Source organism: Alexandromys fortis, unplaced genomic scaffold (genome assembly GCF_014885135.2).
Source record: "Alexandromys fortis isolate MF-2015 unplaced genomic scaffold, M_Fortis_MF-2015_v1.1 scaffold_79, whole genome shotgun sequence".
NCBI classification, from domain to species: Eukaryota; Metazoa; Chordata; class Mammalia; order Rodentia; family Cricetidae; genus Alexandromys; species Alexandromys fortis.
The window spans coordinates 6,661,743-6,677,038 of record NW_026067964.1 but is presented as its reverse complement, the minus strand read 5'-3'; the positions used below and the strand labels follow the sequence as shown (position 1 = coordinate 6,677,038).

At 41.0% G+C, this 15,296-nt stretch overlaps 1 protein-coding gene across 2 annotated transcripts in view; it reads right to left on the bottom strand.

Moving 5' to 3' along the window:
* Positions 1 to 415: 415 nt before the first annotated feature.
* Jmy (junction mediating and regulatory protein, p53 cofactor) overlaps positions 416 to 15,296 on the bottom strand; it is a 74,152-nt gene continuing 59,271 nt past the window's right edge. The window contains exons 8-11 of one of the 2 annotated variants that reach the window (XM_050153790.1): positions 12,066 to 12,161; positions 10,592 to 11,180; positions 8,888 to 9,198; positions 416 to 5,778 (exon numbers count right to left, since the gene is read on the bottom strand). In XM_050153790.1, coding sequence (XP_050009747.1) covers positions 8,891 to 9,198; positions 10,592 to 11,180; positions 12,066 to 12,161 — 993 coding nt within the window. In that variant the 3' untranslated portion in view covers positions 416 to 5,778; positions 8,888 to 8,890. The remainder of the gene's footprint in view (positions 5,779 to 8,887; positions 9,199 to 10,591; positions 11,181 to 12,065; positions 12,162 to 15,296) is intronic. The other variant, XM_050153791.1, reaches the window with a different exon arrangement.

Sequence of the window (15,296 nt, the reverse complement as noted above, 5' to 3'; positions counted from 1 at the left end):
CCGAACACAAGGGTGCTTGGTTTCACCACCGTGCTGCCATGCACGTAGTCCCCAGAACTCTGTCAGAATAAATCCTCTCCCTGTTGTCTCTTCTCAAGGTATTTCGTCACCGCAGGAGGTAACTAATATAATGAATACTATTTAAAATGTGCAATATTGGGGGCTGGAGAGATGGCTCAGAGGTTAAGAGCACTGGCTGCTCTTCCAGAGGCCCTGAGTTCAATTCCCAGCACCCACAAGGTGGCTCACAACCATCTACAATGAGATCTGATGCCGCCTTCTGGTGTGCAGGCACACATACAGGAAGAACACTGTATACATAATAAATACATCTTTAAAAAACAAAAAGTGCAATATTGGTGTGCTCCTTTCTGAAATGAAAATACTGCCAATGTGTTTAAACAAACAAATCAAGTTAATTCAAATAAATATCCTTTATTAAAGAAAAAAAAGAATATTGTTAAGCACCAAAACTGTGTGTTGTTACATTGCATGTACAATGAGAAAGGTGAGTGCAATATTGGGTGAACAAGTGTTTAAGTCAGGAGTGTGAAATGAGAAAAAGAGAAAAAGCAACATAATAATGCAGAAGTTGCACTAAAGAGCAAAAGGCAATAGTCAAAACAATTATTGGAGATTTCATAGTATTGCTATAAATGCCTGCTTAGTATTTTCTTTGTATTTTTAATACTTTAGAATGTTAATTGAGCATATGAATGAAGTATATAAATTTGCAAGAGATGGCATTTACAGTACGCCGCAGACAAATCCACTTAATGTAATGATGGGAAAGTCATCCTGCAAAGCCAAGCACAGTGCACTAGTATTTTGCTTCTGCCTTTATAACATTGCACAAAGCTGATAGTGCTGAGTCAGTTTGCCATTGTAATTTTCATATACCCAAAACAGGTGAAAAGAAGTGTCAGTTTCTTAGCCCCAATGGGCTTTACTCATGCAAAATGATCTGCAGCCTTCCATTTCTCAATAAACTACATATTGTGGTATTGTGGTTTCACACTTAGCAATGCATACGGTACAGAGAGATTCAACAAGGCAGTGGGGCTGTGTCAGAGACACTGTGTGTCACTGTTATGGGCTGCACCGTCCAACCTTTGTAACATCACACAAATGAAGAGAAATCACAAGAGAGGGAATGCCACTGCTAACTGCGAGGACTGGGCCAAGGACGATGGACTTTGCAAGGAGAAACCTAAAACAACGCATTGCACCCTTTGATAGTTAACTATACAACATGCAAGTAAAAATGTTTCCTCTCGTTAAAACTCAACATACAGACCTTTTGCTTTTAAATTTCTCAAGGTTTTTCCTACATACTTTCTGAGCCACTTTTAACTGTACTTACAAAAACAAATACAAGAAATGAAACTTCCCCTTCCTCTCAAAACAAATGATTGCTTTCGAGTCAGTGTGAAACAGCATCCATGAACGCTTAGCATGTCAACCTCAGAGGTATCTTCTGTACATGCACCTTGCAGTAACCCAGTAGTGCTTTGAAGACAGGGAACATTTCTAAATTTGGAATCCAATCATACAAATGCCCAGCTGTGCATCACTGTGGGCAAAACGAAAATTTACAATAAGAGCATCTGTAACATAACTCACGGGACATTTAGTAGACACATTCTCTCTTCTCTCTCTCTCTCTCTCTCTCTCTCTCTCTCTCTCTCTCTCTGGGTCAGGACTGCCTCCCATTTTAAAAAACTTCTGTTTAAATACATGACAATTTAGATAATGATATAAACTCATTTGTATGAAAACTTTTTAAGTTACATTATATTTATAGGATAAAAATACCATTGCTTCACTTTACAAAGCAATTAGGCAGAATTTTAATGTGCTTTAACAAAAAAGGAAAGTTCAGGCATGACTACTGATGGATTTAGTAGCAAGACATAAATGCTGTATGCTGAACAGTAAGGTGCTTCTATTTTTTCACATCTTCCATCTAAAGAAGTCTTGATGGTCACTGGCAACACCAAGCACAAATAAAAAGTTTAATATGCACATTTAGCTTTATATCATCATATATTCAGTGCAAAAATGAGGGAAAACTAAAGGTCTCCACTTCTCCTGCCAAATGGCATCGTAAGCTCTCTGCAACTGTCCGAATGTTCTGCAGTTGCTCAAAATTTAGTTACTCTGCTCTACCTGGTAAAAGTATAACTCAAAACTCCCTGAAAGGTCTGCTTAAGACCCAAAGTCACTATGCAGGTTGGTTTCTGGTGATGAGCGTATTACAAAGCTAGGTTAAAAGCAATGGTTTAAATAAATACAAATACATCCTGTGACGAGTTCCAAAAAGAAGTCTCAGGGAGGATAGAGATGCAACTGCATCACTGTGTGCGTCCCTGTGTGGCATGGATGCTGCATAAAAAGCCGCATCTCACTGAACGTTAGATTCTTGGTCTGTGGTTTCCATGATGCACTGTGATATTCTGTGGGCACACACACTCCACGAAGTGTTCATTTTAGGAAAGGCCACCACACCACTATGTTTTTAAAAATGGAATTTGTAGCACTCTTAAAAGGAAGGCAGACAGGTGGATCCCTGAGTTCAAGGCCAGCCTGATTCTACTGAGTTCCAGGACAGCCAGGGCTACACAGAGAAACCCTGTCTTAGGAAAAGAAAAAAAAAAGTCCGAGTGCACAATGAACACCTAAGGAATGATTGTTTTTAATGAACTCCATACCCCTACCTATAAAGCACTCTTTATACTCAATAGCCCCTATAAAGGGCATTGCATATCCCCTAGAAGTCCTTATTATTCTCCAGCACTTTCTTATGCTTAAATACAATTAGCATTTAAATCATGAGATATCCTTTTCTATACATACTACATTGGCTATTAGACACAATTTTGGTTGTATTGAGGGAATATTTGGACTTGACATTCAAGTATGAACATTAGTGTCCCCAAGCGATCATTGGCTATACCGTATTTGGGAAGAGCACAAACAAGCAGGGTCTGTGGACAGGAAGGACAGCAGGAGCACTGAGTGACAACTAAACATTCGAATGCACTGTGAAGGCCAGAGCTCATCACTTCGGGCCCACTGACTTCATCCAAACCCTTTATTATCGTTTAGGAAACATGCTTATCATTTTTCTGGGGCTCTAAATTCACTTTAAACTAATGCGGGTTCACCTAGTGATTTCTCGAACACCTGTATGCTAATTACTTTGTGTTACTGTAAAAACAGTGGCATAATTCTTTAAGTAGAAATCTTTCCTTGGAGGTTAGGAAGCAACACTACTGACGGAACATAAGGTCTTGAACTCTACTCTGAACCACACTCCAGTACAAAACCTGAGACAGAGAACCCGGCATTCAAAATGGGCTGAAGGCTCCGTGCTGTAGCCGTGGATTGTCAAGAATGAAGTCATTCCTGAGAGCTAAGACAGGATGTACTGAGAGCTGCTCATGATTCCTGCTTTCCCACCTAAAGGCCAGGAATTGATGCCAAGACTACAACACAACGGCTGTTGTTAATTTAATGTTATAGTCCTTATTTTCCTAAAGTTTAAAAAAAAAAACGGGCTGTAGAGATAGCTGAGGGATTAAGAGCGTGCACTGTTCCTTCAGAGGATCCAAGTTTGATTCCCAGCAACCATGTGAGGGGGAGTCTATAAATCTAGCTCCAGGCAAGAGCCTCTTGGACATACATACTTAAAATAATTTTTTAAAAAATGAAAACTTTAAAAACAGGAAAAAAAACAAAACCGCAGCCAACCTTATCTTGGCCCCCAGCTGCGGTCCTACCTAGCACTGGGAGGACAAGGGCGGGACGAGTGCTGCGGATCCAGTCTGCACAGCAAGTCCTAGGCCAGCCAGGGCTCCAGAGCAAGACTAGTATCAAAAGTAAATAAAGCTCGGGAGATGGCTCAGTGGTTAACAGCAATGGCTGCTCTTCCAGAGGACGTAGGTTCAATTCTCAGCACCCACATGATAGCTCACAACTGTTTATAACTGGCTCCAGGGAATTTATCACCTTCACACCAATGCACACAAAATAAATCAGTTAAAAATGTTAAAAGTAAAAAAAACTAGATGTGCAGAATACTGATACATGGATATTTAATATTAGAAGTGCATAGATGACGGGTGACTTTTACAAAGTTTGTAAACTTTGCAATTTTTCAGATATTTTTATCTAGCCAATGGATCTTTGGGTATGAAGGACCCACACATCATCCTGGGGTGAGGTTTGTACATCGGAGCTGTTCTAATTCTTCTGGACAAGATGTGGGAATTGTGCTAGGACTAAAACCAATATATAAAAGGTTACAAAAGCTCCCAGTCTCATCAATAAACATGCTACGAATATTCAAGTGCAAAGATTTGGTTTACTTTAACCTGCTATCAGAATTTTTTTTCCATAATTAAAGAAAAATATCTCTCAGCATTGACAAGAAAAGCTGTGTTTCTGGAGGAAGCCATTGTGGACAATGACGTGCTCTCACTGCAGGGTGGTTTCTGGGCTAAGCTGGGGAAGAACTTTCTGGGAATGAAGTTCTTTTTGGTATTTCAATCCCTCCTTATAAAGCCGAGATCTGTCTCCATCACTAGCACACACTAACCGTGCTGTAAACGGGGCCAGCATATCTACTTTCAACAGGTGCACAAATCCCACTGACAATCCATGACAGCTCCATTCATAAGTGGACCCTGTATGATACAGCTAAGTCAGCACTACAACTATGTAAGTTTCAAGACTTGGTGACAGCAACGAATGCTACCCTCATGTTCTATCCAAAGCATAAGAAAATAGTGAAATGCCAGCTGCGGGTTTTGGGGAATGGCTGCCTTCTGGACCTCTACTGAACACATGCTCTTCACCATGGATCATAACAATAAGAACCTAGAACTGGTGCAGGATACAAACAGCTGTCATCTGTAACCCCACTGTTGAATCCTGATTTTTGATTCTCAATAGGAAAGTCATGAGTTACAGTAATCAAGCAGTAGTTCAAACAAAAAGACTAAAAATAATTTGAAACATTATCAAATTACGAAGAACTGCTTCTCATAAACAGGGTGCACATAAAATTCAAACTATTCTAAATTCAGAATTATGAAATGCTATTTTAAAAGCATGGAAATTTTAACTTCAAACTCTTACAAAATGTAAGACTGTGGCCTCTTAAAAATATGCCTTATTAAATGTGTTGTGTTTTGGTGCACACATTACTAGGTCTATCTCCATTGGCTTCTCAGACACTGAACATCTCTGGAGATGAAACAATGTGGGGCTTTTTAAGTGCGTTCCATGTTGTTTTCTTTTCATCCCTGACTGTGACTACCATGATAATTGTCCTCTTCAGCATGTCACTCTCGTCTAGAAGCTGGTGTGGAAGCAGCTGAGCTTCAGCAGATATCTTCTTGGTGCACCGAAAGATGACTCCCAAAGCAGCTCACACAGGAGAACTCTGCCAACCCAGCGTTCTTCTAATCCAGTGACCCCTGGTGTAATTGGCCACCATGAGGCTGTGAAAGGGTGGGCGGGAAGAGGTGTGTAAGGAACAGCCGTCTGTCTCCAGGAGGCCTTCGCAAGGCAGTCAGGAACATTGCACATAGAAAACTGACGTCACCACTACCAGCGAGAGTGACTGGACAGCAATATCCTCCAATTGTGCTTCTTTTTTCATACTCAGCAACTAATGGAATTCAATTTTGGGACCAAGAGATTAAACTTTTTCCCAAAGGAATGAGAACCAGTCTTAATCCGTGGGTATTTTTCTTCTTTCTGTTAAGTCACCTGTATGTAAAGAAAGTAACACAATGTGTTAGAATAAGATACCTCTTACAGGTAGGTATATACTTGTCCCCTCAGACCTTTATTCTTTATATAGATGGGAGAAAAAGCACGATGTTCTGTATTATAGTTCTGTGTTTTCTACTCGAGAAGCTACACATGGTACTGAGGTCTTGAAACACCGCTAGTGTGAGTGAGAAAATATCTTCTAGTTTTTAGATTAAAAAGCTCAAACAAAACTGTTTTCCACTAAGAACATTTCGTTTTGATAGGCTAACCCACTGAGATGTGCTATCAGGAAGCACAACATAAAGACTGACTTAGACTCAAAGCCCTGGAAGTGCCTACAGAGGCCGTGTGCACAGAGGTTATACTATTTCACAACTTTATGGCGACTGTATATGGAAAGGAACCATTTTTGTCATATAAAAAGTCAATTTCATATATCCTTTTTTACCTTTGAAACAGGACCACCATCAGTTTTCCTGAAAAGACATTTATGCCTCGCATCTCTTTCCACTGTTACATGGTATTCCTTTCCCTCACGCTTAGAGAGCCACATAGGGCTACTGTGAGCCAAGCTGTCTGCAGGGAGGCTCAACAGGATGATGGAGAACATACATTTATCTTTTAAATGCAACTGCAAATGTTCCAGGTCATACATCTGCTGAGCGTTTCCTGGTTTTCTTTCAACACTGAGGAACTACCAGCCCCTCCCAGTCTCTCAATCAGTGCGCAGACACAGGATCCACTTCAGCTCAGCTACACAAGATGATGCTGTCTGTGTGTGTCAGGCAAGACCTAGCGGGATGGGGAAGACAAGCACGGAAGTGCTGACCTGAGCTGCGGGGAGGACCGTGACTGGGCGAGGAACAGAGTGGGGAGCTACAAGCAGGAACAACACAGAGGGGCAAGAAGAGTAAAGAGGGAGAATATGTGCAAGTGTCTGCTATGGAAGACAACATGAGTCTGAATACAGCCTATTAGTTAGATAGACTGATAGGAATTTTATTCCTTTACATTTCTTAGAGGAAAATAAAGACCAATGTTTACCTATGAAGTAAGCAAGATGACTGAACATCACTGCACAGAGCAGTAGTGAAGAAAGAGGAAAAGCAGAGTCAACACATATTATAGAGACTGTGACAGAAACCGTGCCTTTGAAGCTTGAGGCGGAGCCACGGAAAGAGGTGCCTGACATTTCCTCATTTCCTAGGCTCACAGGAAAAGTTGGAGGTACTTTTAATATTAACTCTTTATTTGACCAATTCCTATTTTACTGTGCCAAGTCTTCAAAATCCATGTGTGCTTGAATATACATTAAATAAACATCTAGATTCAGAGTCAAAGGCAGGAATCCACTCTTCAGTAATTCCCTTAAGCTATTCTTAAGATCATACATGATCAGGGATCACTGCATACCCTCCCATCCAAAAGTAATTATCCTGGATATATCTCTGCTAGAAAATCATTTACAAATAAGCTCTCCCCGGCTCCTCCCCTGAGATGGGGTCTTTCTGTATTCTGGGCTGTCCTGGAGATCTGTAGACCAAGCTGGACTGAACTCACACAGATCCTCATGCAACTGTCGCTGAGTACTGGGATTAAAGGTGTATGCCAGCACCCTGGCTTTAAGAAATAAGCTATCTTGTATATATCCCCTCTAGAGTGTTCCCTTTTGGAGGGGCTGCTTTACTGTTTTAATATGATTAAAGTCATGTTCCTCCTGCCTCTACTTCCTGATCATTGCCTGGGTATTGCAGAACTGCACGGCCAAGTCTAGTTAAGTCTTCCTCTTTTGCTAACTATCATAAAGTCTATCAGAGAACAGAACATGTCACATGCTCTGTACACTTTGCTGAAACCACTGCGTAACTTACAGCATATGCCATAACCACTTTATTCTTTTCAACATAGTGTAATTTGTGCCATTTAAAAGCAGCAGAGGGCTTGGTGGCATGCACCTTTATAATTCCAGCACGCACCTTTATAATTCCAGCACTCAGGGAGACATAGGCAAGACCAGCCTGACCTATCTATCCAGTTCTAGACCAGCTAAAGCTGCATGGTGAGACCCCATTTAAAAAAAAAAAAAAAGAAAGAAAGAAAAGAGAGATGTAAGCAAGCAGTAGACTACAAATATTAGAATATATGTAACCAAATACAATCTTACTGTGCAGGACTCAAGTGTTCGTATTTATAAATGTAGCTGCTTATTATAGATAACAAAGAAACAGCAGTGTGACTGAACATTTTAAGTATTTAGAAAGCTATGTAATTACAGGCAGCAAAATTATCAAATTTTAATATGCCTAATTTTAGTTCAGTTAAAAAGGCTGAAAAATCTGTTTAAAAAAAAGTTTAAAAATCTGTTCAAGATACAAATAAGACTGCTTCTTTTCTTGGAATATAGCTATACTGTAGATTTTTTTAAATGAGCAAAACAGAAAAAATGACCTGCTGCATAGTATTTACATAGCCACTGCCCTTTAAAAGTGCTTTCTGGGGCTGGAGAAATGGCTTAATGACTAAGAACTCTTGGCACCCTGCAAGAGGACCTGAAATGGATTCCTAGCACACTGTCAGGGAGATCACAACTGCCTGTAACTAAATCTCAAAGTGGATCTAATGTTCTTTTCTGGTCTTTGGTTATTGCACACATGACCACAAACCCTCTGCAGACACATACAAATACGTACAATTAAAAACAAGGGTAAAAAAAAAACAAGCATTTTCCTGGCCAGGTGCAGCGCATACCATGACGGCTAGGGAGTCACAAAGAATGTCAGACCACCCTGGATACAGGCAGACCCTACCCTGGAGGCACATTTGCAACAAAGACAAACCAGTAACACAGAATGTGGCCTCTAGAAGCATGTACACTGGACATCAAAAGAGGGACTGCTGAATAAAGGGACAGAATTTAAAAAAGAAAAAGGCACTAAGCAAATCTAATATCCAGGTAAAGATGATAATGTTTCTGAGTTACACCTGTAACGCCCCTATCTATTAGCCACACCACAGCTGAGTCATATGATGAACAGCCACAGAGAACAGGACCCGCTACAGCTGGATCGCTGGCTCGTGCTGCTGAAGACAGCAGGTCATTTACCTGCTAGTTCTCCCAGTCTGTGCAAGGTAAAGACTCCTCCTCGTCCTCTGACTCTGGGGATGCTTCTTTAATTCTTCTTAGAGCTTCATGGATGCTCCGTGTCAAAGGGTCTGTATCAGGCAGAAGTGTGAAGGATTCTCTCAGAACTTCCTTCTGAACCTTCTTCAATTTTACCCCTTTCCTTATTTGCGCCAAGATATTGTTACTATCATCTTCATCAGGAAAAGGAGGCAGAGTCCGCTGTTCAACCTTTTTCAGATGAAAACTACCACGCTTCAAAGATGCTAACACCTCATCCATGGGCGAACTCACTTTGGAAAACAAAACAAACAGAGTTAGTCAAACTTTGTGACCGCTAATACAAGTGGGGAGATGGTCTTGATATGAAAGCTGAAATTCCCAAGGGACCCCCATATTGCACCCACCATGAGCCCAAGGTAAGACAGTGATTGGTTAATTTTTTAACTAATTTATTTATTCATTTGTTTTCAAGATAGGGTCTCTCTGTGTGTATCCTGGTTGTTCAGAAACTTGCTCTGTAGGCCAGGCTAGCCTTGAACTCATGGAGATCCGCCTGCCTCTGCTTCCTGAGTGCTGGGATTAAAGGTGTGCACCACCTGGCTTTAAAAAAAAAAAAAAAAATTGGAGTTGGAAGACGAGCATCTGAGTTTAAATTCCCAGCATCCATATAAAAGCTGGACACAGCAGTGCATACCTGTAATTCCAGTACTTGGGAAGTGCATGGTGACAGGTGGAGTCTAATGGGGTTGACGTGGGGCTACTGGCTACCTAGTCAAGCTGAAATGGTAACCTCCAGGTTCAGTGAGAGACCCTGTCTCAAAAAGTAAGGCACTTGGGTAAGACACTCAAATTGACTGGCTCAACATGAAAAACTGAGTACATATGCATCTACCACAAACACACACATACACCCGCAGTCCCCCCACAATTTAATGCTGGTTCACTGTCACTGTGCCTTTTCATTTAGTTGTTTCACATGAGATTCTGTTCAGATTGTGGTATGAAGTACTTTACAGAATATTCTCAGGTTAATATGTGATAGCAAGATGCTCTGTATTATTTGCCTCATGCAAACGGAAAGTCCCTCAAAGGCAAGAAAAGTTACTTAGAGGGAACTTTACTGAGGCACACTGACATGTGGTAAGTTGCACAGAACTTCCTGCTCTGAAAAAAGAATTGTCTTTTTATATGAAGAACACTCTTAAGTCTTCAATACTAAACTGTGACCAAATATATGATCTTGTTAATGGCTTCATGCCCTTTCTTACTAATGATATCATTGTCATAAAATAGCATATGAGCTCCACCACTAAGCCAGACTCCCTAGTCAGAACAGTTTACCATTCAAGTTAAAAGTCAGATTTGTTTTTCCTCACACAAAAAGTGCTACCTAACAAATAGGCCAAATGTCACTTGGATATTTTAAAAACCTGTGTAGCTGGGTGGTGATGGTACACACCTTTAATTCCAGCACTTGGGAGGCAGGCAGATCTCTGTAAGATCGAGGCCAGCCTGGTCTACAAAAGCTAGTTAGTTCTGGGACAGGCTCCAAACCTACAGAGAAAACCTGTCTGGAAGAAAACAAACAAACAAAAAAAATCCACGCCTAACAGCTCAAGAGAAGGTATAAATTTGTAAACAATTGCTGAGTTCCTAAGACTTCTCTAGGTCCTGTTCGCTCACCTCTCCTCCGCTGCAAACCGTCAGCTGTCTTCCGGAGCTTCTTCCTGGCACTGACCAGCTGGCTGCTATCAAAGAGCTGCGCTGAGGGGGCGCTGGCTGACTTTGGGATCCTCTTCTCACAGCCCTCCTCTCTAAGTGCATCTTTCTCCAGTGTCTCTGAAGTGGTGGTGGCACCATTGTCCTTTGCAACAGGCAGAGGTGGAGGCGGGGGTGGAGGGGGAGGGGGAGGTGTTGGAGGGGGAGGGGGTGAGAGTGGATCTGCAGCAGCAGAACATGGTTTGAGGTCATTACTGGTCGGAAGTGAGGAGGGAGGAGGCAGTTCAGAGGTAACAGCACTGGGAGGTAATGAAGGGGCTTCAAGTTGTACTGATGAAGTGTCTTCAAGATGGACAAGGCTCTGGGGTTCTGCTGTCTGTGAAGACCCAAGCTTGCTTCTTCCTTCTCCCACTTCAGTCTTCTCCTCTCCCTGCAGCTCTCCGGGTAGAGAGTCACACTGTTCCTCACATGGCCCAGGACTTGCTGTACTTTTTCTCCTCGCATGAGCCACTCTTAATCTTGTTGATTTAAGGATGACTTGCCCAGGGTACCTCTAAAATACCAAAGTTATTGTATGAGTTTATTAAAATAATTTACCAACAAATGCTTAGTTATTTCTCTCTTTAACAGAGTGTTATTATTTTGGCTCTTTTCTGACTTTTTCCAAGGGACAAGAAAAAAGACAACAGAAAAACTAGAAAACCTTTGCCTACCCTTTCAATACCTTTAAACAATTATCACCACCTCTTTTATTGCCTGCTATCAAACCCTTCTTCCCTCTTACCCAGTTGCTTAACAATGCCACATTCAGGGCTTGTTGGTGCACCTGCCTTTATTCCAAGCATCTAAGAGACAGAGGAGGTGGATAGCTATGTGTTTAAGGCTAGCCTGGTCTATATACATTCCAGTTTAGCCAAGGCTATAGCAAGACCATATACAACACAAACAAGAAAACTAGTCAAATGACTTTAAGTCTTCAACAGAAAATAATTGTATATAAAACTCAAGACAAACAGGATCAAATAAAAATATCTATTTGCATATTTACTGGTACTTAGCAAGAAACTAAGAAACTATTATAGTTTATTTTCAAATACTTATATAAAAAAAAGTTAAAACTTTAGGGGGTACAACTAGGCACCTTAAAAAATGCCTGGTCACAATTCTATGACAGAAGGGGGAGAGTGCAAGAAAGTTCGTGATATCGACATTTTTTATTCAAAAGAATCCAGGTTTTCTTGACAATCTACTCTCTCCACTTTACATTCCTGAAGCAGCACACCAGGGGTAAAAGAACATTACTGTCAGACTCAGCCACAAGAAAGGGAACCGATCAAACTACTAAGATTGGAGTAATTTTAAACAGAAATCTTATAATAGGACTATACTATGGCTCTCTCTGAAAAGCAGTGAAAAACCAATCGAGTGTTTCTATTACCTGCTTAAATGTTCTAAGTCTATCCAGGGTCCTCTGTCTCTCTTGGCTAACCCAGGCACTTTTTCTTTCCTCTTCATTGTGTAATTTTTCTCTCTTCTGGTAAAAAAGAAAAAAGGAAAGGAAAAAGGGAAGGAATGGAAAGGAAGGAGAAAGGAAGAAGGAAAAGAAGGATATTACATTACACTGTGCCCAGATATATTAACTATTTTTCACAATATATTAAACAAGAGATTAAGGGAAGATTCACTGGACAAAACCTTTTATGCTGTGCAACACTATAGCTCCTGCAGGACCACACTGGACCGATAAAGATGAAACATTCCCTTAGCACTGCTTAGTCTCGGGGTCTGGGATGAAACAGATTTAGTAATAAATCTGTTTCTGGTTTCCACATTCACCTAACTCGAATAAAAGTGGTTTTTGAAATAAAATCAGCAACCATGTCAGTGATTTAGTGTTGAAGAGTTAGAAAAACACACTTCAAACATCCGTGCATCACGTGGCTCACAGCACACCTTGCAGGCAGTAGTTGGCCACGCTGGTGTTATAACTTTCTCCTCACTGTTGAATCACCTAAAAGGTACAACAGAATCTCACTCGTCGGCTTATATCTTAGTGAACAAATGAAATACAAAGGGCTATTACTTAATTTTAAAAGCTACATTCTTCCCTTCAGCAGCACATGAACTAAAACTGAAATGGGCGTGGCTTAGGAAGGCCTTGCTCACGGCTGCAAACTCTGGAAGCACTGCATACTTAAAACAAGGAACAAGACACACTGGAGCAGCCACCTTATGAGGCTGATTTCCCGGAAATTCAGCTTTTCTACACTATCCTTTTACCGCACTCTCTCTACCCACTGTCTCTTAACAAAGACAGTTCTTACTGTCTTCTCCTCGGAGATAAAGAGATCTTTGCTTCTTTAAAATGGGAGGCAGAGGCAGGTGGATCTCTGTGAGTTCGAGGCCAGCCTGGTCTACAAGAGCTAGTTCCAGGACAGGAACCAAAAGCTACGGAGAAACCCTGTCTTGCAAAAATCCAAAAAAAGAAAAAAGAAAAAAAAAATGTGAGAGGTGGGCTCGGTGTGGTAACATACACCTACATCCCAGTCCTCAGGAGGCAGAGGCAGAGGCAGGAGGATCTCTCTGAATTTGAGGCCAGTCTGGATTACACAGTGAATTCCAGGACACCAGGGCTACATAGAGACCCTGTCTCAAAACAAACAAACAAAACAACAAAAAGAAAAGAAAAAGATGAGACTGCAGAGATAGCATAGTCAGCATAGTGCTTACTACAAAATATAAGACCCAAGAAGCCATGTAAATCCATGTGTGGGGGCTGGGGAGATGGCTTAGTGGTTGAGAGTACTGACTGTTCTTCTAGAGGTCCTGGGTTCAATTCATAGCATCCACAATGCAGCTCACAGCTGTCTGTAACTTCAGTTCCAGGGAACTTGACACCCATGGCAAAACACCAATGCACATAAAATAAACAATAATTAAAACACCAGTCAGTGGTGGTACATGCCTTTAATCCTAGCACTGGAGGAAGCAGTCGGATCTTTGTAAGTTCAAGGCCAGCCTGGTCTACAAGAACTAGTTCCAGGACAAGCTCCAAAAAGCTATAAAGAAACCCTGTCTCGAAAAACAACAACAAAAAACCCCAACATGTTCCTTTAAAAGTATCTCAATGAAACCTTAACCACTCCAAAAGGAACAAAAAATATACTTAGAAACAAAGAAGTGAAAAGCAGGGCTACTGAAAAGCAATGAACTTGCTTAACTCTAGAAGTGGGCCTTAACTGAGAGATGAATGTGACCCTTTCACACCCAAACCCCGAGCACACTGAGTGGAAGGGAACACTGAGAAAGCAGGGCAGTAGCAGCTGCTTTACTGTTCACAGCCCAATGCACTCATCCCAATGCTCAATGCTTTTCCAAGTAGCCTTGCAAAAGAATTTATAAAATTCTAATAGTTCTTTCAGAGTCATGATTAAGGCCTACCTAAAAGTAGCAACAATTAATTCTGGAATTCATTTTTTTCTGGGTTGGTTTATTCTTCTATAATAATCACATATCACTTTATATATTACATACAATAAAGAGGTTAAATCAAAACTTCATAATAAACAAATCTCTTTCCCCCTAGACATGGCTTCTCTGTGAAACCCACTGCTGGGATTAAAAGTGTGTACCACCACCATCAAACATTTAACATCTGGTGTATGATCAAAATTTATGCATAGACATAAAAATACAGAAGGTGTAAAACTTGTTTATAAGAAACCATTCAAGGCTATGCACTAGAAGAAGTCATGTAACTTGTTAAAATGTCCAATCAAATAGTAAGAAAGAGACTGTTTAAGAACAATTAATTCTATATTCTTTGTCATTTCTTGATTTATAAGTCAATGACACACTACATCACACATCAGGAAAAGGGCTCATGCTAGGTCAGGGCTTTAATGAACCAGAATCCTTGGTTTTGTTTTGTTTTTGGAACAAAGTGTAGTGCAGGTTGGCCTTGAGTTCACAGGCCTGCATTAAGGTCAACTAGAGGGGATGTCTGCAGAGCGGTAAAAACACATTTTCTAGTTTGGCCAATCAAGAGGCAGAGGAAGTGATGTTGTGCAATATTTTGTGTTCTGATAAATAAAGCTTGCCTGAAGATCAGATGGCAGAGCTAGCCCAGAAGCCTGGCAGTGGTGGCACACCTCTAATCCCAGCACTCAGGAGGTGGAGAAGGGAAGTGATAAGGAGGGGTGCAGACAGGATCTGAGTCCTTTTGGGGGAGACAGGAAGGAAGGAAGCTGCTGTTAGTTGCTCCTAGTTCTTTGATCTTCCAGGTTTTTACCCTGATTTCTGACTCCTGGTTTTTATTGATTAAGATTAATTAGACTAACACTTCAATGGGATGCTACCCTTTAGATAGGGAAAGCAAGAGAGAGGGGGTTTGGGTTAGGGAGTTGAACAGACAAATATAAGACAACCTGGCTATGGAGGCAAGAAGAATTTGGTAACAGATTTGTTTAGAATGGTGGCTTTAACCCATGTATGACTAGAGCTCTTCAATGGTGCAGGCAGATAGCACGTATAGGGAAATTTTGAACAGTGTCAGGACTCTAAAGACATTCTTGGCAGTAGGATGAACAGTGGAAGCAGTGTTTTTTTAATTAATTAGTTAATTAATTAATTATTAAATAAAGATTTCCGTCTCTCCCCCACCGCCGCC